Here is a 25,545-nt window from a genome sequence, read left to right on the forward strand (position 1 = left end):
ACTAGTCAATGTTTCTCATATGAGATGATCAAACTTCAAAAATGTATGTAGCAATAGAGATAGACACAATTAGTCTTCGTATTTTCGATATTATATATGAGATACCCATGTATAAGGTCCATTCTGCATGGTGACTTACATTGCCCACAAGCCACCCATACAGCTCTGCTCCATCAAAGCAAATTCCATAAGACCCCGGAAAATGCCCTTTGGTATCTGGCACCAAGAGGTTAGCCACAGATCCTTCAAGTCATGTAAGTTGTCAAATGGGGACTTCGTGGATGGTACTCAATTTCCTCCAAGACCCACAGATGCCAGGACTTTAAGAGGTTTATTCCCTTTACCATTTTTATCCTTTTGAAAGATTCCCAGTGACCATAGAAAGCACTTGGTAAATCACTTATCAATGGTGAGGTCCTGTTTTAGCGCTGCACTAGGCAATGGCGTGATCCCACCAGCCCTGCTTCCATATCATTCTGCTGACGTCATGTCAACAGGTCAGAAGGTTCAGTTCCTCCACATCACTCCCTTATCAACAGGACATCAGCAGAAACGTTCCTCCTTTTTGACAATGAAGGTGATGGCTGCCAGATGTATGCTTGAAAAGAGTGAAACCTTACATTGCCGTTCTAGTTCATAAAGTGTTAGCATGGCTGAGAAGGGGTAGTCAGGTATTGTTTAGAGCACAGGAGGATGACCTGAGGGAAGAGCGGGGAGCTGGAGATTAGTGATGAGCGAGTATACTCGTTGCTCGGGTTTTCCCCAGCACGCTCGGGTGATCGAGTATTTATGACTGCTCGGAGATTAAGTTTTCATCACGGCAGCTGAATGATTTACAGCTACTAGTCTGCTTGATTACATGTGGGGATTCCCTAGCAACCAGGCAACCCCCACATGTACTCAGGCTGGCTAGTAGCTGTAAATCATTCAGCTGCCGCGATGAAAACTAAATGTCCGAGCAGTTACAAATACTCGATCACCCGAGCGTGCTCAGGAAAACCCGAGCAACGAGTACACTCGTCATCACTACTGGAGATAAATGGTGGAGTAGAAGCACGAGACAGACACAGGTGGACAACCCTCTTATAAAAAGGGAACATCTCTGGCTGATTTGATGCCATTCCCAAACATCATGGTGCCCTAACACAATGTTTGGGAATGGCATCAAATCAGCCAGAGATGTTCCCTTTTTAAGATCTCTTGCTATTTTTGGTGGCAAATATGTGAAGGGGTTGAGGCCCCTTAAACTGCCTCCACTTTCAAAAAGGTGATGCCTTAAAGATTGTCCTTCAGATCAGACTCGACGCTAATCTGGAAAATTGCCATGGGTTCACGTGGAGCTCCTTAGTTCTCGGAAATGATTAAGGTCCTTGCATCAGGACATCTTCATCCATTGTTGAACTTCCCTTTAGACCTAGAGACTTTCCGAATAGTAACCAGACTGATTGCAAGGGACATATTCTACCGAAAACCCACATAGAAAGACAAAGTATCTCAAGTAAAAAGTTTTGCTCAGCAGATATCTACATTGGCTTCAGAAAACAGAGAAGGTTTTGGCCAAATTGAGAGTACAAAGAGGTGGTTTCGAGAGCCTTTTTATAGAAAATTTAGTTGGGGAGAGGCTCCTTCTGCAGAAAGTCTTTGGATATTGTGCACAATTTAGATTACAACACAAGAAATAACCTGATTAAAAGAGGAAGAATATTAAAGGGAGGAATAACTTGGATATTTCTTTTCCGCTTTGTTGTTCCTCTAATTACCCATCCTCCCCTTTCGGCCATCTGAATCATCACTATGTGCAATAATTTACAGCATTACCTGCTGACAACAGGATGCTGCATGCGAATCTAACAATTAATAAATTCCTTTTAAATAAGTCATGGAATGGAAATCCGTTCTCTGATCCTTCGCGGCTACGCGGCAGTAATATTTAAACATCATTAAATATTAATTCCCTCTAATGAAGTTGCAGTATAGTCTTTATTAAGCCGAATAACAACAAAAAAAAAAAAAATAGACATCTGAATCTCAACTCCCAGTCTCAGACTTAAACGCCCACTTAAAAACGACGCCACTTTCTATTGTAAGGGGGCAACTTGAAGACATCAAAAGTCCTAGCCGCAGCTCAGACGCCGATTGAAATTACTTTGTCTCTCGCTATTTTTTTTCTTTTTCCCCCCTTTTAAACTTTTGATTTCCCATACAAGCAGGCGCTCCTAAGGTATGATTAGACAGACAAAGGCAGAAGGCGAGATGCGAATCAATACGAGCTGCCGACATTGATTAGTCAGTGAGAACGGCGGAGAGAATTTTAATTACGACTGGGAGTCAAAACATTGTCATGGATTCGAACAGCAGCATCTAATTAGCCGATTCCCATATATTTAATGATATGAACGCAGGGCGGGCAACGTTCTCATTATTTCCAGTTTACTTAAAAAGACAGAAACACCCATTCACATAGACCTCAAAGAGTCAAGGAAAGATTAGACGAGCCAGTGGTGGAACATGCTTTTATAGGGTCACCATTAAGATGCAGGTATAAAAGCCAAAAACAAAACAAAAAAGCGCTTTTTTCACAATAGAAATTGACATACTGTGCAACATATGCAAATTTCAGCACCAATACAAAAAAAAGAGGCATGTGGATAAGATTATAGAAGACGTGACAGTTGATACGTGATGCCTGAGCCCTGGGAAGCATGAATCAGACTATGGTGTTTCACAGGAAACATGCATTTATAAGCTGGCCACAGACAAAGACGCTCTGATGACTAGTCCACCTATTTAAATCAATAGGTGGCGCATGTGCAGTACCTGATCACGGGCACTATTCCGTCAAATGAGCTGTGCAGTTATGGCCACTGTTAACCAGGGTTGTGGAGTAGGAGTTGTGGAGTCTGAGTCGGAGCCCATTTTGGTGGAGTCTGAGTCAGTCGGTGTCATGGAAATAGAGGAGTCAGAGTCGGAGGTTCGGCTTACTGACTCCACAGCCGTGGCAGGGCTGTGGAGTCGGAGCCCATTTTGGTGGAGTCAGAGTCGGTGTCATGGAAATAGAGGAGTCAGAGTCGGAGGCTTGGCTTACCGACTCCACAGCCGTGGCAGGGCTGTGGAGTCGGAGCCCATTTTGGTGGAGTCTGAGTCAGTCGGTGTCATGGAAATAGAGGAGTCAGAGTCGGAGGTTCGGCTTACTGACTCCACAGCCGTGGCAGGGCTGTGGAGTCGGAGCCCATTTTGGTGGAGTCTGAGTCAGTCGGTGTCATGGAAATAGAGTCAGAGTCGGAGGTTTGGCTTACAGACTCAACAGCCATGGCAGGGCTGTGGAGTCAGAGCCCATTTTGGTGGAGTCGGAGGTTTGGCTTACCGACTCCACAGCCCTGCTGTTAACACTGAGAACAACTGATCGGTGGAGGTACCGGGTGTGGCACCCCCACAGATCAGACATGTATGACTTCTCCTAAGGATAGGACATCAATGTTAAAGTTCTTAACTCCTTTAAAAAAAATCTGTGTTCACCGAATACAGATTTTGCCCAGAAATTGAAAATTTTGAGAATAAGGATCAGTCCAGGAGAAGAAGCAGACTTCTCTGATAAAGTATATAACAAAGTTTCTTATTTTCAGGTGTACTATTGACTTATGCAATAAGTATTAAAATGACTGTGACCGTAAAGACTGGATGTGTTCAAGACAGGATGCAAAATATTTGGGGATCAAATTAACGATTGCTCACCACAATTTGCATTGGCCATTAAAAAACCACAGATCAATTTGTTATATCATTGATTGGTGCTCATAATCTCTATATAAAAAGACCACCATACATAAAGGCACTATTCTTATACATGGCCCTCAGTAGGTGAAGGGCACAGTTACTAGACGTCAACTTGTCTCTTCAAAAAGGAAGAGGACTCGAACGCTAGTGTCACCCATTTGAAGTTGTAATCCTAAAAGTCAATATCGACCCGCTAACGAGCCTGGTCATATGCCACGTACAGGAACCCATGCATAAATATACATTAAGGTTCTCCATTAAGCCCACTTTTATTTGCTGCCAGGGTGTTTATTCCTAAAATTAGTCATTGCCCGATGAAATGAAATCATCAACTCCATGCAGTCCCACAGAGAATGAATGGAGCGCCAGTTGATCATGTGCAGCTCCACGTCATTCTCGCGGAAATAAAAATGCTCCATTTTGTCGATTGGTGTAAGGCAAGACCCAGTGGTTGGATCTCCCTTGATGAATACGTTATCACTAGTGATGAGCGAAAGTGCTCATTACTCGAGTATGTCTAGGGTGCTCGAGTGACATGTTCGAGTCCCCGCGGCTGCATGTTTCGCGGTGGTTACCCAAAAAACATGCGGGGATTAGCAGTGTATGTTGGGCAATTTCCGCATGCTTTGTGGAGGTCTAAGATCTGCAAAACTTGCGGCCACAGAGAAGCGAACAGGTCACTGAAGCACCAGCGATACTCAGCGCATGCCTGAGCACCCTCAGCAAACTCCAGTAACGGGCATTTGCGCTCATCACTAGTTATCACTAGTGATGAGCAAATATACTCGTTACTCGAAATTTCCCGAGCATGCTCGGGGGTCCTCCGAGTATTTTTTAGTGCTCGGAGATTTCATTTTCATCGCCTCAGCTGAATGATTTACATCTGTTAGCCAGCATAAGTACATGTTGGGGTTGCCTGGTTGCTAGGGAATCCCCACATGTAATCAAGCTGGCTAGTAGCTGTAAATCATCCAGCTGCGGCAAAAAAAATAAATCTCTGAGCGCTAAAAAATACTCAGAGGACCCCCGAGCGTGCTCGAGAAATCTCGAGTAACGAGTATATTCGCTCATCACTAGTTATCACTTATCTAGTGGATTGAAGTTAACCCCTTTTCACTGGTTAACCCCTTTAAAGCCCAATGCTGAAAACGAGGGCTAATATTTCTCACAGTTGAGAGTCTGCTACAATGTATTCTAGACAGTTCTCCTTGAGCTTAACAAATCAGCAGCAAATATTCAATTTTCCCCTAATAGTTTGATGGAATGTATTTGTATAGGTAAAATGTATCTGCCTGTTTCAGATTTACGCTTTCAGCAGAATCATTCACCACTCTATTTGTGGGAGAATTAACTATTACTTGGAACATGCAGCAACCATTATCTGCATCATCGATAACAGAAAATATCGGACACAAATAAGACAACTCATACAATACAGTCTAGAGGATCTGTAGCAATTAACACAGCACCATCTGCTATCTGCACACTCAGCATAAGCCTGCAGCTGTTGCTATCACTCCAACACAATCTGGGTTTACAGACGATTGCCTAGGCTGGATACAAGTGTCACAAACTCAAAGCTCTGACATTCGGCACATGTTATCCACTGAATGAAAAAAATGGGAGGAATTTATCATAGCCCCTACTCCTGCTTTCTGGAATAAAAAAAAAAAAAAAAGAAGCCACAAATTATGGTGCGCCGTATAATTTGCAACTTTTTTGTATTTTTCCTCCGTTCACATCCCTTGTTTGAAAAATGGACAGGGTTTCGCTAAAGAGGCAAATGTACCATTATTAATGGCAGAAATGGGTGTAAATAATAGTAAATGATAACTCATAGAACTTATCCGCATTATTTCACTAATTTTAGATATAACTATCAAGCGGAGGACAGTATGACTTAATCGCCAATGTTGAAACCAACACACTCCAAAACAAACGATACGTAAGTCAAAGCTTATAGACAAAAATACAACAATTCTTTATTATTAAAAATTACATAAGACGCTGTGAATAGGAGTCGGTTAACACAACCAAAAACATGCTATGCAAAAGCACGTAGGGGGCACAAACCCTGGACAGATCCATCCCATAATGATTCTAAGGCATATTGCCGCTGCACCAGCACACTCAGGAGTCAATGCTACACAAATGCCAACCGCATAGTAATTACAAATGGCGAGATATAAATTAAATGGGTACCTGTGGCTGATGCAGTAAGGGTGTCCAGGGGGTGTGCGCCCGCCCCAACGCACGTTTCGGTGAACCACCTTCGTCAGGGGGCATACCATTAGACAAACAATGTGAGTTTAAAAAGGTCGCGACCGGAAGTACGTGTCAAACAAAAACCGGAAGTGTCGTAACATTACCATAGTAACCGCTGAGGACGCCTGTCATCCACACTGGGGGCAGAGGGCAAGCCAACGAGCCCCACGTGGTAGTTGCACCCCTCCCAGGTAAGAGACAGAGCCGCCCATGTCCGCGATAGATATAAACATCATGCTAGCCCAGTGCGCATAACCGGAAGTGCTTACAAATATCCATGGAAACCGGACGCCCGAAGTCACCGCATCCAAATGCCAGGGGCGCGATCACGGGGGCGACACATGACCGCAACCCCCAGACATCGGAAGCCATGACCCGCAGGCACTCCGGCATACATACTCCCAGGTATATGTGTAAATTTTTTAGCTTTGGCTTTGCTTATATGGGGATCGCGTCCTGAGTGAGCCGTGTCAACGTTTCTTGATAATGTCATTTCCTGGATTCATCATCCTGATTAGGACATTGCCGGTACTCTCGATGTGGATCAAGTCATTAAGATACATGGTGGAGGTCAAGACTCAAGAGCATGGACTCACACCAGCCGGATGTTGTTATTAATTTATTTGTTTATATACCTTGTCTCTAATATAGTGATGATATTTATATTATGCTAATAATTATTAGCTATATGTACTATGAGTGATTTGTACTGTAAGTGGCTGCTTATATGCTGCTGATGTGTCATTAGTTAGTATATATTGGAATAGCCACATTGTGTATTATGTAATTGTTGGTGGTACGTTTATGGCATTTCCTTTTTTCTCTTTTGTTAGATCCATTTATTATGTAGTACCGGCTTTTTGTGTTATTTGCCATAGTATGTTATCCGCCATAGTATGGTATGTATGCTAGGCAGCCTGTGGGATGTGGCCCCTGGTGGCCGGTGGGTGTGGCCATGGATTGCTTCCATGGCTGCTCCCCTGGCGTCCCGGGGCTGTGTCTACAGGCGTCCCTATCTCTATGGAGACGTATAATTGTTTTGTATGTGCGCACTATATTGGTTCATGACTAGCTGTACTGTGCCTATGATTGTGGCCATTTGGCTTATGTCATAGTGTTGTCGATCCCCATTTACACATATACCTGGGAGTATGTATGCCGGAGTGCCTGCGGGTCATGGCTTCCGATGTCTGGGGGTTGCGGTCATGTGTCGCCCCCGTGATCGCGCCCCTGGCATTTGGATGCGGTGACTTCGGGCGTCCGGTTTCCATGGATATTTGTAAGCACTTCCGGTTATGCGCACTGGGCTAGCATGATGTTTATATCTATCGCGGACATGGGCGGCTCTGTCTCTTACCTGGGAGGGGTGCAACTACCACGTGGGGCTCGTTGGCTTGCCCTCTGCCCCCAGTGTGGATGACAGGCGTCCTCAGCGGTTACTATGGTAATGTTACGACACTTCCGGTTTTTGTTTGACACGTACTTCCGGTCGCGACCTTTTTAAACTCACATTGTTTGTCTAATGGTATGCCCCCTGACGAAGGTGGTTCACCGAAACGTGCGTTGGGGCGGGCGCACACCCCCTGGACACCCTTACTGCATCAGCCACAGGTACCCATTTAATTTATATCTCGCCATTTGTAATTACTATGCGGTTGGCATTTGTGTAGCATTGACTCCTGAGTGTGCTGGTGCAGCGGCAATATGCCTTAGAATCATTATGGGATGGATCTGTCCAGGGTTTGTGCCCCCTACGTGCTTTTGCATAGCATGTTTTTGGTTGTGTTAACCGACTCCTATTCACAGCGTCTTATGTAATTTTTAATAATAAAGAATTGTTGTATTTTTGTCTATAAGCTTTGACTTACGTATCGTTTGTTTTGGAGTGTGTTGGTGTAAATAATAGTGCAAATCTACTGGCATACAGATGTACCCAATTTATTAAGAGGTATGTTCCCCTTACTAAATTAGGCACATCTTACTCCGGCGTGCTTTTTGAGACTGGAGTAATGAATTTGCCCAAATGTTCCCATTCGCTGACCTCAGAGATTGTGAAAAACAGAAAGGAATTACCGTAAATTCCAAAAAAAGAACATACTTCTCAAGCTTTTGCACCAAAAACTAGATATGCACCCTATTTATTATGGGTTTTAGACACTTTTTACACTTTGTCCAAAAAGAGGTTGTGATTTGAGAAAAAAAAACTAAATTGTGGCGCAAATTTGTGCCAGAGTAAACCAAATAATTAGACAGGTTTATCAAATGGCATGAAACACTTTGATAAACCGACGCGTTTTAAGACTGTCTCCAGTCTGTTTGCACTAAAAAAAGAAAGACAGTATACTCCCCAAGGTATTAAAGGGATGGGCATGATGATACTACAAGGCAGCGGCCAACCCGGACTACAATCCTGCCGTAAACGAGGTACTAAGTATCATAATTCACCGGCAAAGATCAAGGGGCCGAAATGATGGCGTTCACATGAAGTGATGCATGCTCCCAGTGACAGACAGTGCTCATCTGGAAAATAGGATTGGGCAGGTGTTGTACTGAAGCAGGAGATTGGATTATATGAAGTCTACAGACTCTTTATTGTTCTGTCATTTTATACCGCCGCCACGAAAAATACATTAAAAAACATTGTCAAAACCATAGCAACCAGTTCTTAAAGGGAAACTCCACCAAAATAGATCTTCTCACTTCCCCTATATACCTGGAGAGGAATCACAAGGATCTGAGATATCTCCAATTACGTCGCTATTTTGGGACTAGTGCCAAGATTTGTGAAGGACATATCAACTAAGAAGAAATTAGTGGGATTTTTCCAAAAACAAAAATATGGCTTTACTCACCCTCCCTGGATCCACTGCTGCCCCAGGTGTCTTATTTCCAGCAGCGCGGATGTCACACCGACACCGTTGCAGCCAATCAAGAGAGTTGAGCGACTCCAAGTAGATTGTGCCGTCAACTCGAACAAAGTCGCTGAGCTCAGTTATTGGCTTCAGTGCTGTCCGCTTGATGTCAGCGCTGCAGACAATACAAGGGAAACAGCAGCGAAGGTTCGTTACTGGACCTGCGAAAAGCACAGTAGTTTTTTTCTAAAACAAGCTGTAGCTGGAAGAGCCGAAAACCCCCCACAATTACATCATACGCCGCTCAATGATGTCACTAACACCTTGTAATCCGATAGGCCAAATGTTCATTAAGTCAAAATTGCAGGCCTCAGACAAGTTGAACTTTGCACCCTCTTTCATTAAAGAAGGTTGCTGCTCATTGAAGACCTCTGTAGGATATTACCATTAATGTCCAATCCAGTGGTAGACACAAACCAACAAGGGCCCCTGTGCAAGAACAATATATGGACCCATGCAGTCCAATATCTCATCATAACACACAATTCCACCTACTTTGGACGTGGTACTGGGACCCTTTACCTCTTGGGTTGCACCAATGGTATGTCCACCCCTGGTCCAAACTGAGTGCTAAGACCTCCATTGTTTCCTAGAATTAACTAACAGCCGTACTAGAAGAACAGAGAACCTCAACAGCTTATTTGGAGGAGACATGGTCCACCATCCAAACAAGACCAAGAACGGTCAAGGACAAAAGGAGCGTTGAACTTTTTTAATCCCTCAGCTACTGCTCCTATTTTTACAGACCCCCACTGATTGATGATATATTGCTAGGATAAGTTATGTCTAAAGTGGGACCCGTCATCAACACTGCAGTGTTGACACATTAAGAGACCACATAAGAATCCCAAAGGTCTAGAAAGTCTCTTTAGATTACGCAGCCCTATGTAAGACATCATACAATGACCAGTTGTACCAAATTCAGCTTTGCTGTAGCTATACAAATAACATAAGCATTTTTTATTACCATACCTGGAATGGGGATAATGGGTATGTTGTCATTGGGGACGACTCTCGGTGAGCTGCTGTCATCGACGTAGAAGTGAGCGGTCTGAAAACACTTCCTGTATAAGAGAAGACATAAATATTAATGACGTGATAGTAACTCTCCAACTTGATGAACTGTCAAACTCACCCTTCCCGAACCCTTCCATACATTTACTAAACTCAAACGACTCTGTTGTTGCCCATGTCTCAATTCGGTGGGTACAACACACTTCTCAAAACTTTGGCCCAATCCAGCAAAATAACTGGATTTCCCCTGGTCGGATTGGTGCAGTTATTGTTTACGTTGTTACCAATCACATTGGTGGAGTATGCGGGCAACAAACCCTGCAAAGATACCATAGCCTATAGTCTCACCAAACCCAGGGACAGGGTGGATAAATGCAGTGGATAAAACACATACACCCAGCATTACACAAGGAGAAGTGGTCTGCTCAGGCCTTTTGTGATGGTTTCTGCAAAAAGGCCCCACATGACATATACACAGCGACACCCAGAAGGGACGGACAACAAGACGGTCACAGAAACACAGCAGTCATTTACCTGTACTTAAAGCAAAGCAGAGAACACAGGCTGTTCATCATAGACAAGGCACTAAGCAGCCAGGCATTGAGAGCTCCAAGCAGCTTTTGCATGGTGAAGTTGAATGAGGCTTGACTGAGCAGCGTCACCGCTCGGTGCTGAGCAGCCAGGGGCCGGAGCTGAATATATAATGAGCCAGTTCTGTGAGAGCTATTGTGACTAGGGTGGAGGGATGGAGGGTGGAGGGGTCTTTTCTTGTCTGAGTGCAGCCCATAACAATGGACCTTTTCCTATGCAGAGATCCTCCTCCCTCCTTCCCTGACTTTAATGAACTGCTTTGAAACACCTGCCTGGCACTGCCTCATCCATCATATGGGCAATATATATAGAAATGTGTGTATATATATATATATATATATATATATATATATATATATATATATATATATATATATATATATACACACACAGATACCTATAACAGTTAACAGATAATTTTCTACAGAAGAGTATCCTTAAAAAGATTGGACAGGGTGCTTCACTATCACCTAGTTTTACTAACTTTGCATTTTTTAAATAGTTATCCATTCCTGACACAATGTGTAAGTATTTGTATGTACCCGTCTATGTATACATAGACAAAGAAATATACGAGCTGAAATTTCATACAATGACAATTTTGCAAGTTCTCCCACCTACAAAGAATGGAGACGTCTGTAATTTTTATTGTAGGTACACTTCACCTGTCAGAGACAGAATCTAAAAATTAAAACCAGAATATCACATTGTACGATAATTAAACTACATTTTATTGCATCAAATAAGTATTTGATTACCTACCAACCAGCAATTCTGTTAAGGATAAGTACAACCTCAAAAACACTGTCCCAACCGTGAAGCATGGTGGGGGAAATAAACTTTGGGTGTGTTTTTCTGCAAAGGGGACAGGACGAATGCACCGTATCGAAGGAAGGATGGATGGGGTCATGCATCGCAAGATTTTGGCCAACAACCTCCTTCCCTCAGTAAGAGCATTGAAGATGGGTCATGGCTGGGTCTTCCAACATGACAATGACCTGAAACACACAGCCAGGGCAATTAAGGAGTGGCTCTGTATGAAGCAATTCAATGGCCTGGAGTGCCCTAGCCAGTCTCCAGACCTGAACCCAATAGAAAACCTTTGGAGGGAGCTGAAACTCAATCTTGCCCAGCAACTGCCCCAAAATCTGAAAGATCTGGAAATGATCTGTATGGAGGAGTTGGCCAAAATCCCTGCTGCAGTGTGGGCAAACTTGGTCAAGAACTACAGGAAACGTCTGACCTCTGTAATTGCAAACAAAGGTTTCTGCACCAAAATATTAAGCTGTTTTTCTATTGTATCAAATAATTATTTCATGTAGTAAAATGCTAATTAATTATGTAAAAATCACCCAATGTGATTTTCTGGATTTTTTTAGATCCTGTCTCTCACAGGTGAAGTGTACCTACAAAAAAAAATAGACCGCTACATTCTTTGTAGGTGGGAAAACTTGCAAGATTGGCATATGTGTGTGGATCCCCACTGTGCATGTGTATATACATTAGGGTGCCAAGGAAATGCATGGTAAAAATTACGTAGCAAGTTTTTGAAGGTCTTACCTTATAATTTTGTTCCTTTTTGGTCATAGATATTTTATAATTTTCTATTTTTAAGATTAGTTATACTTTACTGGTTGCTCAATGACATATATTGCAGTTTTAAATGTTTGTTTAGTATTTATCATCATGCATATCCCGCGTTATATATGGTATGTTATGCCGTTTACCAATCAGATTAATTGATTTTATATTTTGATAGATCGGGCGTTTCTGAATGCGGCGATACCAAATGTGTGTATGACACGCACACAGGGCAGTAGGATACTCGGTACCGGGTCCGGTCGCAAAGGGAGATGTCACGGCGGCTGCAAACCGGTCCAGGGCCCCAGGCATCAACGTTAAAGGGGATTAAATGTTCAAAGTTTGTTGTGACGCCACCTGTGGAGTTCGGTCAATAGGGGGACCAACGCTGCATTAGAGGGGTCCCCTGGGGAATGTTGCGGCAGCCCAGATGTTACACTTCCCACAGGTGAAGTGGGGTCCCCATGGGTCCTATGGTGTGTGCGTGAAATGGTAAGTCAGGTGAATAAATGGAGGGGCGAGGGGACAAGTGATAAGTCTTTACCTGGTTTACTTGTGGGTGACAGGCCACAGTCCAGGGCACCAGGCACGGATGATGGTGGTCCGGCCGACTCAGAGGCAAATTAGAGTTCTCTATTACCAGTAGAGGTCCATGAACCTATCCTACTTGCGCCTTTCTAAGTGAGGTCCCTGCTGCTTTAAGCTTCCTACAAGGTCCTCCAATTTCCCCCTGTCCTGTCCGACGGGCAGCTTGAGCCTTTTTACAGGGACTCTCAGATGCCCCGGGTTCCTCCAGTGCTGCTGCGTCTCAGGCGTGATGCGGGCAGGTGACGTGTAGTGTTATGCCCTCCGGTCCTGCTCCGTGTCCTAGAGTCCACGAAAGCCTTGGGCTCCCGGTTCCTGTGCTTCAGCTCTGAGGGTGCCCTACCACAGTTCCCCTCTGAGCTCTGCCTCTCTCCTGTGCTCCTTCCCTTTCGGCTGCTCCACATGCAACCCAACAGGTTACTCCTTCCCAGAGGCTGCACCTCCCTCGTGGCTTCCAGGCCTCCCTGTCTGCTCTCAGCTCCAGACTTCCTTCTGCTTCTGTGTCTTTGAACAACTCCCTAGCTCCTCCTCCAGGTCAGGATCTTTATACAGGGAAGCTTCCCTGAATCCGGGTATTGAGCTCCCCCTCCTGGCCTGGATTCAGAATGTGTTGTGTGTGGGTGCCTTACCTGGTGAAGAGAACTCCTTTGCCTCTGAGCATGACATTACCCTCCCCGAAGGAAAAGCAACATCACTGCAGCAACCGGTCACCTGAGGTGCTGCATGTACAATATACATAATGGTGTAATGCATATTTTACTGTAATAGAATGCTTACTGCCATTCTATGTTTTTTTAATTATAAATAGTATATCCAGTTAAAGATATGATGACAAACTGAGTGGTTATTGTGTGTACAATATTGTGGAAAATGAGAAACATGAACTAATTCACATGCCTTGAGCAAGTGGTAAATCTAAATTTAATGTCGACATATTTTACATGGTGAATCCTTATGCCAAAAGGAACAAAATTTGAGGGGTAAGGGCTTACCAATTTGCAATGTTCATTTTTCCATGGCACCCTAATATACATATATAGACAGATTTAGAAAAAAATGGGGGCAGAACTCTACTGTCATGACAGCATTAAGAAAAATGATTCAGCACCATCAAACAACCTTTTTTGGAAAAAGCATCAAGGGTTGACAAAAGCACTACGAGGTCAAAAGAATATCGCAGAGCTCAACCTATGGAGCAAGATCCAAAAATAAAAGAAATAGGTGCTACTCACCATAACATAAAAAGGATACGAACAGCAGTGTGGGCGACGGCAGTTTCACACAACGCTTCTATGGGTCCGGTCATCCACAGCGCTGCTCGCATCCTCCTGCATCCAGGTTTTTTATAGAGAAACGAATAAATGTATTTTTATGGAATGGTGAGAACAGAACTACGTCAGATGACGAAAAAATGGATTTGTTATATCCCTAGATAGATATGCAATAAATATGCATTAGCATGGTGGCTAAGGCTGCTTTCACACTAGCGTTGGAATCTCCCCGTCGCAATGCGTCGGGCAGAGATTCCGACGCTAGCGTTCGACGCACTGCACAACGGGTGCAGCGGATGCATTTCTCCGGCGCACCCGCTGCCCCATTGTAAGGTGCGGGGCGGTGGGGGCGGAGTTCCGGCCGCGCATGCGCGGTCGGAAAAAGCGGTCCGTCAGGAGCAAAAAATGTTACATGTAACGTTTTTTTGCTCCCGGCGGTCCGCCACAACACGGCGCAACCGTCGCACGACGGTTGCGACGTGTGGCAAAGCGTCGCAATGCGTCGCTAATGTTAATCAATGGGGCAAAAACGCATCCTGCAAATAACTTTGCAGGATGCGTTTTTTGCCATAAACGACGCATTGCGACGTCTGGCAAAAAATGCCAGTGTGAAAGTAGCCTCAGTGGTTAGCACTGTTGCTTTGCAGCACTGGGGTCCCGAGTTCAAATCCCACCAAGGACAACATCTGTAAGGAGTTTGTATGTTCTCCCCGTGTTCACTTGGGTTTCCACCCACATTTTAAAGACATACGAATAGAGAATTTAGCTTGTGAGCCACAATGGGGACAGTGATGACTTCTGTAATGCAGTTAGGTCAATACAAAAAATATATAAAAAAAAAAAGTTAGGAGGCTTTTGGGAGTTGAGGAGGAAAAGCGCCAAAACAACAAAAAAACACAAACAAAAAAATGTCTGATCATGAAGATGTTAAAGAAGTTGTCCACTACTTGGGCAGCTTCTTCTTATACCCGAAGCTTGGCCCCCATAATATAAAAAAAATATAAAAAATGCTTATACTCGCCTCCCATGTAGGCGCCATTCCTGCGGTGTTGGCATTCGCTCTCTCGGGGCTCCAGTGCTGTTGTTGTGATGCCGGCGCACAATCAGCGCTGGCGTCACTGTCCCCATCTCCTCCTGTCGAAATGAAGAGGAAAGGAAGTCCGGGACCAGCTGCAGCCTGGACGTCCTCATCATGTTCGATAGCGGAGACAGTGACGCCAGCGTTGATTGGGCGCCGGTGTCAAGTGTCACAACAACAGCACCGGAGATGGAGTGCTGTCACCGCAGGAATGGTGCCCGCATGGGAGGCGAATATAGGCTTTATTATTTTATCAGGGCCAAACATTTTGATCAAGTAGTGGACAACCCCTTTAAGCTTCAATTGTATAAAAGCAGGAATACTTTCCCTTAATGGGTTCCTAAAGCTTCAGAATGCCTGTGTTGCCCATAGCAACCAATGACCGCGCAGCTTTCGTTTCACCAGAGCGGTTTTAAAATTGAAAGCTGAGCTCTGATTGGTTGCTATGGGCAACAAAGGCCCATTCTGGCTTTGATAATACTCGCTTCTGTTCGCTCTTTCTTACACCATATTCAGGATTAGTTGCCGGAGTCGGCTGAGCCTGTGAACACGACGAGGCACTCGCTCCTCTTTAATAAATCTACCTGAATAGGTTTACAGTCACATCCCGCCTCCTCTGTATTTCTCTTAACGCAGCCTCAACAGAAAATTCATGCTGTAAATTCACAAAGTAAAATGTCTTCGATGCCGGAATAAAAAAAAAAAAAGAAGCTTTGCTGAGAAATACAGCGAGATAATGTCAGCTAAACAAATATTTCCACTAAACAGCAACAATAATTCACAAGAAAGCAAAAAAATGTCTCCATGTTGTGCGAAGGTCACCGCGGAAGGAACGAGCAATAACAATGTGTCCTGTGTAATGGTGCCAAGACCGGGGGAAGGTGGCAAACACATCCTGGACTTAGACCGTTCTGCGCTCGCTGATCACCGGTGCCCCCAAAAAAATGAATAAAAAAAAAAGAAGGGAATTGAGCCCCACCTTGGCCCTTGAGCCGAAGTGCAGCTTAATGTTTCTAGGCCCCCAAATCATTCAACATCTCCATAACCAGGGGCATAATGATCACGGTCGCAGAGGTCGCGACCGGATCTGTGCAGGTGAGCGGCCCGCAGACGCCAGCGCAAACCGGACATGCATCCTCAGACGTATATTCAGCTGAAGTAGTGTGTTGCAGCGCAGAGATCTGGTATATATCCGATGGGACCAGACAGGGGAACATTTATACCAGGATGGGGGTCATATACAACAGCATGGGGCCCAGGATAAGAGACATATTTACCAGGATAGAACCCAGATTAAGGGATTTATATACCAGGATTGGTCCAGGGAGAGGAACATATATACCAGGATGGAGGACATATATCCTAGGATGGGCCCAGGATGGGGGACATATGTACCAGGAAGGAACCCAAGATGGGGAACATTACAACATAATGGGGGAGGAGATGTAACTTGTATGTCCTTATAGGATTTAGAACGCTTCAATGGCCTATTCATCTGACCAACATGGGTGGGGGGGCACAGGTCCAAATCTTACACCTGGGCCCACTGTCCATAACCATCACTTGCTATATACAGTACTACAAGTACCAATCCCCAGATCTGATCCCTAAACCCTACGTTGCAGAATCACTGACCTAGGGATAGGTTAGGCACCCCATAATACGGCAGGGAGGTATCCAAATCATTATAGCGCCTATGTATACCACATATTAGACTATTTTCGGCCATACAGGCTCCATCACATATACTGAGATATTGTCCCTTTTATATCTAGATGAGAAAGCACAGCTCCGTACAGCGTATAGTGGCCATTACTGTGGAATGACAGATCGGCCCCATTCACTTTAATAGAGTAGTTCCCAACAAAGACCATTACATAGTGTGCTATTCCAGATCTGTACAATGTGTACAAGCGGCCGCTGTCACAGCTGATATGAGCTGATGGTGCAAGGTGTCAGGCCCCTACCAATTTCACAGTACTGGACAACTTATTTAGTGTTAACAGACCCCTCTAAGGGTACCGTCACACAGTGCAATTTTCATCGCTACGACGGTACGATCCGTGACGCTCCAGCGTCGTAACAATATCGCTCCAGCGTCGTAGACTGCTGTCACACTTTGCAATCTACGACGCTGGAGCGATAATTTCATGACGTATGTGCGATGTAGAAGCCGTTGGTTACTATGCGCACATCGTATACGATATATGTTACACCATGCAATCATGCCGCCACAGCGGGACACTAGACGACGAAAGAAAGTTTCAAACGATCTGCTACGACGTACGATTCTCAGCAGGGTCCCTGATCGCAGGAGCGTGTCAGACATTGCGATATCGCTCGAACGTCACAGATATATCGCTCGAACGTCACGAATCGTGCCGTCGTAGCGATCAAAATTTCACTGTGTGACGGTACCCTAACACACAGGGATTGTCCAAAGTGGAGAACTCAAGGTTTTCGCATAAAATTCTTGCTCTAAAGCTAAAAGATTCAAGCTGACTCTGCACAAATTTACATCTGAATGTATTGTAATCAAGACCAGTTGTTCCATTGTTTCATATGGAGCATCTGTGTAATGTCATTCCTAGAATCCCAAAACAAACACTGAATATTTGATAGAAGAATGTGTTGCGCTACTGAAATAGCTGAACAAATACGGTGCAAGGCGAGGGGGGTGCTCGAGACGGTGCGAAGCGAGGGGGTGCTTGAGACCGTGCGAGGCGAATGGGGTGCTCGAGACGAGCGAGGTGAGGGGGTGCTCGAGACGGGGCAAGGAAAGGGGGGTGCTCAAGACGGGGCGAGGCAAGGGGAGTGTTTGAGACGGGGCGAGGCAAGGGGGTGCTCGAGACAGGGTGAGGCAAGGGGGGTGCTCGAGACGAGGTAAGGGGGGTGCTCGAGACGGGGCGAGGCAAGGGGGGTGCTCGAGACGGGGCGAGGCAAGGGGGTGCTCGAGACGGGGTGAGGCAAGGGGGGTGCTCGAGACGAGGTAAGGGGGGTGCTCGAGACGGGGCGAGGCAAGGGGGGTGCTCGAGACGGGGCGAGGCAAGGGGGTGCTCGAGACGGGGCGAGGCAAAGGGGGTGCTTGAGAGGGGGAAGGGGGTGCTCGAGGTGGGGTGAGGCAAGGAGGGTGCTCGAGATGGGGTGAGGCAAAAGGGTGCTCGAGACGGGGCGAGGCGAGAGATGTTGAGAGATAGAGATGACCAATAAACATGAGATTGATAGATATTTTATATATTTAGACAGACGATAGTTAAGTTAAGAGGATGATGGATGGATGATATGATGGATGATATGATAATAAACAGATAATCGATAGATAGTTGATATATACATAGATAGTAGTTGGATAGACAATTTATAGATACAGACATATGGAACAGACAGACAGACAGACCAAGACACAAATATGGAAGCACAATACATAAAGTTCAATAGTCAAAAAGACCTCAGTGTCTACAAATCAATACAATGTCATCACCCCTGACTGGAAGAGATAAAATCTGGCATATTGAGCGGGGGTTAGTTGTGTATTATTTAACAATATGTCACTTTTCATCATGCTGCCTTTTGTCCCAAATTCCATACACCCTGAGGGGAAAGGATGGGTAATTGCAGGCAGAGAAAGAATGGTAGGTGTATGTCTAATGCATCCCTGGAAATAATCAATGAGCCTGTAGAAATGGTTCTTCTACAAAAGATGATATTGGCTGTGATTCTGTACAATATGAAGTCTCTTGCTATTATTACACAGGAATATCATCAATAAGGTCTAATAGGTTATCTGGGAATCAATGGCTGCAGATGGGGAATACAAATTAAAACAAATTGTTTTGTATATTCACATTATAAAATAATCTTACCACAGCTAGGGCAAATATAACAACTACACCTATTATAGGGAACCTGACACTATCCACGAGCAGTGTGAATCGGAGACCGGCTTAGTTTTTCTCTAAAATGGTACAAAAGGTTCATAAAGGAACCGTTTAAAAGTCCTCCTAGGGGGCCATAAGGAGAGACGAGAGGAGTCAAATGTGGTCCCTACCCAAATTCTCCCGGCTCCACTTGACTGACCGTTTCTCCCGTGTGTATACCGGGAGAGACCTGTCAATCACCCGGAGTGGGGTGGGGGCTAATCTGTCCTGGGGCTGCATTGGACTGATCTTATGTCTCCCTATGGTACTTGACCAAATTTTTAAACTATGCCTTCTTGGAAACACTGAAGCATTTCCAAGAGAAACATACCTGTCTGCTATAGTGCAGCCAGGCTCCAATATGTGCTGCTCACGGGCCAGGCTCCAATATGTGTTTCTCATGGACCAGGCTCCAATATGTGCTGCTCACGGGCCAGGCTCCAATATGTGCTGCTCACGGGCCAGGCTCCAATATGTGCTGCTCACGGGCCAGGCTCCAATATGTGCTGCTCACGGGCCAGGCTCCAATATGTGCTGCTCACGGGCCAGGCTCCAATATGTGCTGGTCACGGGCCAGGCTCCAATATGTGCTGGTCACGGGCCAGTCTTCAAAATGTGCTGCTCACGGGCCAGGCTCCAATATGTGCTGGTCACGGGCCAGGCTCCAATATGTGCTGCTCATGGTTTGGGCAGCAACAAGCAAGAGATAGGTTCTGGTGATGAGAGAGCGTGCTCGTGTGCTAACCGAGTGTCTTCGACGTGCTCGAAAAGTATGTTGGGGTCCCCACGGCTGTTCGACAGCCACAACACAGAGATTCCCTGTTAGTTAGACAATCCCTGCCTGTGTTGCTCCTGTCTAACAGCCACGAGACATGGAGTCGCGAGGACTCCAACATATTTTTCGAGCACGTGGAAGCCACTCGATTAGCACCCGAGCATGCTCCGATAACACCTTATCTCATCACTAACAGATTCCATTTAAAAAGAGTAACTAAACTTTCAATTTTTATTTTGCCAATTCTATCCAGCACTAACAGTTATTTAACTTTGCAAATCGCATTTTTAACCGATTTGGCTTCAGCATTGTAAAAAGAAAACCTTGCATTTAAGTGGCCTCCTACCCACTGCGTACTCACTAGTCTACTTGTCTGCATTTGCTGTATGGATATCGGAGCAGTACTCGGATACTTTGCACTGGGAGTACAAACCCTGGCAGTGGAGGGGAAGGCAGCTTAGGAATTTGCTCTGAGGATATAGGCATCCTGTTCTCGAAGCTTAGGAGGGTTTATCGGTCTATGGGTTTCAATAACAAGCACGGAATGCTACTTAATGTCACCAGCACTGGGTATAACCATCCTGATGATGGCACAGTGCAGGAGATGACCAATAATAATAAAAAGCATTTTATAATGAGATTATTTTATAAGTCCACCCACCTCCCCCAATTTTACTTTGAGCTGCAGTACCATTCACGGCCACTACATGATGTAAGGAGCTGTGCCAGCTGCAGTGCGCCACAGTCACGTCAATCCGCTGATAAATGCGGTGCCTGGATTTGGACACTCACTGATCTGATGATCTATCCTAAACTGACCATAGATATTCGATAGCGCTCAGTCAAACATTAGCTATGGCTTCCGATTTCTCCATTCACACGTGTGCTCTGCTCAGTCCAGCGTTAATATGTCTTCAATGGGGAGAGAAAACTATGGAATAGCTCCCTTAAAAAACAAGGATGGATCAGGTGTGACCCCCCCTCTCCCAGATATTATCTGTTGGAGGAGACTCAGGAGGAGAGTTGAGCGAATATGTTCTGATTCTGTCCCCGAAAAGAATTTGCCATATTTGTACCATATTGTTACCTTATTCGTGCCGAATTTATGTTTGACGATCGATTCCGAACATATTCGTTCATTTCTACTCCCATTAACTCCAATGACATTCGTCTGTGTTTCGCAAATATTGCAAAAACTATATTCGCCGCCGATTGAAATGGAAACAAATTTTGAAAAATTCACTCAACTCTACTTAGGAGACCCCCATACACTTCAGATGGTCAGCTGGTCACATAGGCGGTCCCCTCGAAATTGGCAGGTTTGGCCAACTTATTTACTATGTATGGAAGCTGATAAGTAAAGGGTCTGTCTAGTATAAAGAATGTATCCCTTATCTATGAGATCAGTGACTACATTGATCCATTGGGGTGGAACCTACAACTTTTGGCAGAATTGGACAATTTTATCCCCATTAGAATGCTTTGCTTCTCCGGCAACACCATGGATGATTTATGGAGTGGCAATTAGGCAGGTGCACTATGGGGTTTTGGAAATATTCATCAACAACAACCATAGATCCCAACAAAAGTATTTTTTTTTATTTGTTTTAAAAGGGAACAGGGTTCCAAAATTAGGACCTCCTTTTTCCAAAAACAGTGCCAGACCTGTCCACTGGTTGTGAGCGGTATTGCATCTTCAGCTTTCATTTTCAAGGCAGCTGAGCTGCAATACTACACACGACCCAGAAACAGTAGTGGGGCGGGTTTCTGGATGTTTTTTTTCCAATACTGCGCATCCCCTTTAACAAAGACGAAAGCAAAAAAAAAAAAAAAATTAGTCATAGAAAATGTATTATCGGCCAGAAATGGCTAGCCAAGTCTAGCATCCTTAGTGCAGAGACATTCCTTTCTGAAATACTCTGGAAAGCAACATTTTAAAATGAAGCCTTCAATGATGCAAACACAAGTCGGAACAGGAACCATCAGGACGCGACACCATCTCCCGGCAAAATTTTGCCCAGAACTAATCTAGCGATTGTAATTTTAAAATGAATAATCACCCTGCGCTGAAAGTTTCACATATAAGAATATCCAACTCGCGCGCAGGAATACTAAAAGGTTTCAATGGTCTCTCAATGAGGAATGAACGACAGAAGCGATTACAGAAATGCTTGCACCAATAAATCTCAGCCAGACATTTAATGTGATGTGAAAGGCTCCTGAAGCCTACGAGATACAGTCTTAAAAAAAAAAAAAAATGCATAATGCATCAAAATGGGAACCTTGAATTAAAAAAACCCAAAAACGACAGTGTCCAATTTACGGCTCTCCTTACGCGTCGACATTATCTGACCTTTACGATTCTCTTCTTTTATTCTGAATTGACTATTTTTGGGTTTACGCTACACAGAAAAAAAGAAATAAATTTTGCTTTGTTTTATTATTGGAAACTCGGAATATAAAGCTGTACAGTGTAAATAGCCTGTTACCTCGCAGATAGAGCCAGCAGTCAACCAAGTCAAATTTATAAGAGGTAGCTCGGGATCAGAGCTTCAATTTAACTCGCACCCGATAGCAATGACGGATTTGTAGCATAGCTTCTCCAAAATAAATAAAGACTGCAGGTTGTGGATAGAGGTGAACAGTGCAGACATCAAATGCCTCCGACACAGTATCTAAACGGATATAAAAAATGCAGAACGCAAACCCTTCTGATCCGCATGTAAATATTTGTAGAGAGAAGTGAGGGCGAGAGGGAACGTGGGATTTAACTCTATGCTTTGGACGTATATTTTAGATTCTACGTTGTGGGCAGTATTTAGGATGTCGAAAACAACAGCGATGCATAGTCAATCAAATCAACAGCTTGTGCTTGGTGTTTGAGCTTGAAAAGTGACTACCATTTTTTTTCCCCCGAGCCAGGGTGCTTTCACATTTAACCATTTCTTGGCTCTGTCGGTGTTTGGATCAAAGCCCCCTGCAAAACAGGATTTGGCGTATGGGGCTCGCAAACTATAATGCTGCCGACAGAGCTAACGTGCACTCTGTCAATCATTTTTGGGAGTGTGCGTCTACTAGAGGCAGAACTTGGAAAGTAGTAGGATGTGCTGGGTGTTCGCCTCCCGTAGGCGTATAGGCCCGAAAATGATGCATGGCTGAATGTACGTTCACCATTATAGTCTAGGGCCCCATCGGTGCATACCCTTGAATCCAGTTTCACGGGAGGTTCAGACGTAAGCCCTGAGGAGAAATACTGAACGAGTGCCGAAATACAATGTGAAAGCACCCCAAGAGAAGGTCCACATACACTCAAAATAACTGTGGGCAGAATAATGGTGCAGCCAATCGTTCAACAGTCAAATGTCTTGCCCAACTCTCTGTCGAGTGATACGGTGTTCTTTCTGCCAGACATGTTGGTGCCTTATCCCTTAGAGAACAAAAGGATTGGCAGTCTGAAATCGGACATAACCGATCCTTATCTCCCCAACATTATCCGGTCGGGTTACAGTCAAGGGCTACAATGTACATTAGACTGTTGGCCGAACCTGTCAATATCGTCGTGTTTGGACGATGTTAGTCTAATGTGTATGGACGTCTTAAAGGCAAAAGAAAGACTATGCAAAATTTCTCACCTATTCTGGGTTACTCTCTTGACCATTGACATAGCATTAAGCTGGCCTTACACTTAAGCACTTGGCTTCTCTAAGCATTTGTGTGTTTTCAATGGAGGAAGAGCAGAAAGGAAGCCTCTGAGAAAAGCTGGTGTCTGCTGAAAACAATCAGGTGTTGAAATTTCAACTTAATTTTTTCTCCCCTAAATCATTTGTCAGGGGGGACTTGGGAGGCTCTAATAGATAGCAGTTGGACAGCTCCTTCTGCCAAAACCAGTGATGTTTGTCAACTTTCATCTAATGTGTATGGGGACCTTTAGGTGGTGTGGAGGTGGCAGTTGTACCCAATGCTTGGTGCCCATGTTGGCCCTCAAACCACTCTGACACAGAAGAATGCAGTATTAAAAATGGTGGATGGCTGCTACAGGTTTGCATTAAGGCCTAAGAGCTTACAGTTACACCTTTGGTCTCAAATTAAAGTTCGTTGCGATGTCTACTGTACTCTTCAATGTCCATGTAGCACTACTATTACAGCTGACAGTCAACACGATCTTTACCCTTATTAAGTTGGTCACTTTGGTATTATAGCACCAACAGTTCATGAAAACAATATCTGTCCCTAATTACTGTACCAATAGTTTAATAACCAAAATCATGACATTTAAGCCTTACATTGGCAATCCCAGAAAACATTACTTTTGGAAAGGTTTTACACTCAGGATTTTTGGGCCCAAAATCAGAAATGTTGTGTTTGCCAGTCTGTACTTCCCATTAGAGCAAAAGGGATCATAAAGGGGAACCCACCACTATGATCCAAAAAATACATCCTATTCAGGGAGCTAAGGGTCACATTGTAAAAGGGGTTGTGTCATATATAATGCACAAGAGTCACCGCATACAAGAAAAATATATACAGATATTTCCTCGTCAGGTCCATATCAATGGGCAGCAACTAGAATAGAATGGTATTTAACAGGGAGAAGAGCAAGATTCTACATCTGGGTAAGAAAAATCAAAATTACATCAACAGAATGGGAGGAAAAGAACTAAGCAACAGCACATATGACAAAGACTTGGGTATACTAATAGATCCACAGACTGCACATGAGTCAACACTGATGCAGCAGCAAAAAAGGCAAACACAGTTCCAAGATGTATTAGGAGAAGCATAGAGTCTAGATCACGTGAAGTAATTATCCCCCTCTACTCTGTCCAGTTCTGGGCACCACATTTTAAAAAAGACATAAAAAAATTGGACCAAGTTCAGAGATGAACTACCAAGATGGTGAGCAAACTGCAAAGTATGTCCTACGAGGAACGGTTAAAGGATCTGGGAAAGTTTAGCCTGCAGAAAAGAAGGCTAAAAAGTGACTTAGTAGTGGTCTACAATTATCTCAAGGGATGTCACATATCAAGTTTATCATTATTCTCATTTGCACATGGAAAGACGAAAAGCAACGGAATGAAACTGAAAGGGAGAAGATACAGATTAGATATTGGTAAAAAAAATACTTTTTGACAGTGAGGTTGATCAGTGAGCGGAACAGGCTGAGGTGGTCAGTTCTCCTGAAATGGAAGTCTTCAAACAGAGGCTGGGCAGACATCTGTCGGAGATGGTTTAGTGAATCCTGCATTGAGCAGGGGGGTTGGACACGATGACCCTGGAGGTGCCTTAAAACTAACATTCTATGCTACTGGTGACAATCAACCAAGGTTAAACGAATACTCTGACTCTTAACATCATACTGAAAGGCCCCTACATATATAAAGGTACCTTCACACTCAGCGACGCTGCAGCGATACCGACAACGATGCCGATCGCTGCAGTGTCGCTGTTTGGTCGCTGGAGAGCTGTCACACAGACAGCTCTCCAGCGACCAATGATCCCGAGGTCCCCGGTAACCAGGGTAAACATCGGGTTACTAAGCGCAGGGCCGCGCTTAGTAACCTGATGTTTACCATGGTTACCAGCGTAAACGTTAAAAAAACAAACTACATACTTACCTTCTGCTGTCTGTCCTCCGGCGCTCTGCTTTCCTCTGCACTGTCAACGCCGGTCAGCCGTAAAGCAGAGCAGTGACGTCACCGCTGTGCTTTCCGGCTGGCCGGCGCTGACACAGGATGCAGGAGGAGTGCAGAGAAGCAGAGCGCCGGGGACAGACAGCTGAAGG

The 25,545-nt window shown here is 44.5% G+C and overlaps 1 protein-coding gene across 2 annotated transcripts in view; it reads right to left on the reverse strand.

Moving 5' to 3' along the window:
• Positions 1-25,545, reverse strand: part of PTPRG (protein tyrosine phosphatase receptor type G) — a 572,884-nt gene that overhangs the window by 70,061 nt on the left and 477,278 nt on the right. For both annotated transcript variants that reach the window (XM_069736625.1, XM_069736626.1), the window contains one exon: positions 9,924-10,015. In XM_069736625.1, coding sequence (XP_069592726.1) covers positions 9,924-10,015 — 92 coding nt within the window. The remainder of the gene's footprint in view (positions 1-9,923; positions 10,016-25,545) is intronic.

This window comes from Ranitomeya imitator, chromosome 8 (assembly GCF_032444005.1).
Source record: "Ranitomeya imitator isolate aRanImi1 chromosome 8, aRanImi1.pri, whole genome shotgun sequence".
Classification (NCBI taxonomy): domain Eukaryota; kingdom Metazoa; phylum Chordata; class Amphibia; order Anura; family Dendrobatidae; genus Ranitomeya; species Ranitomeya imitator.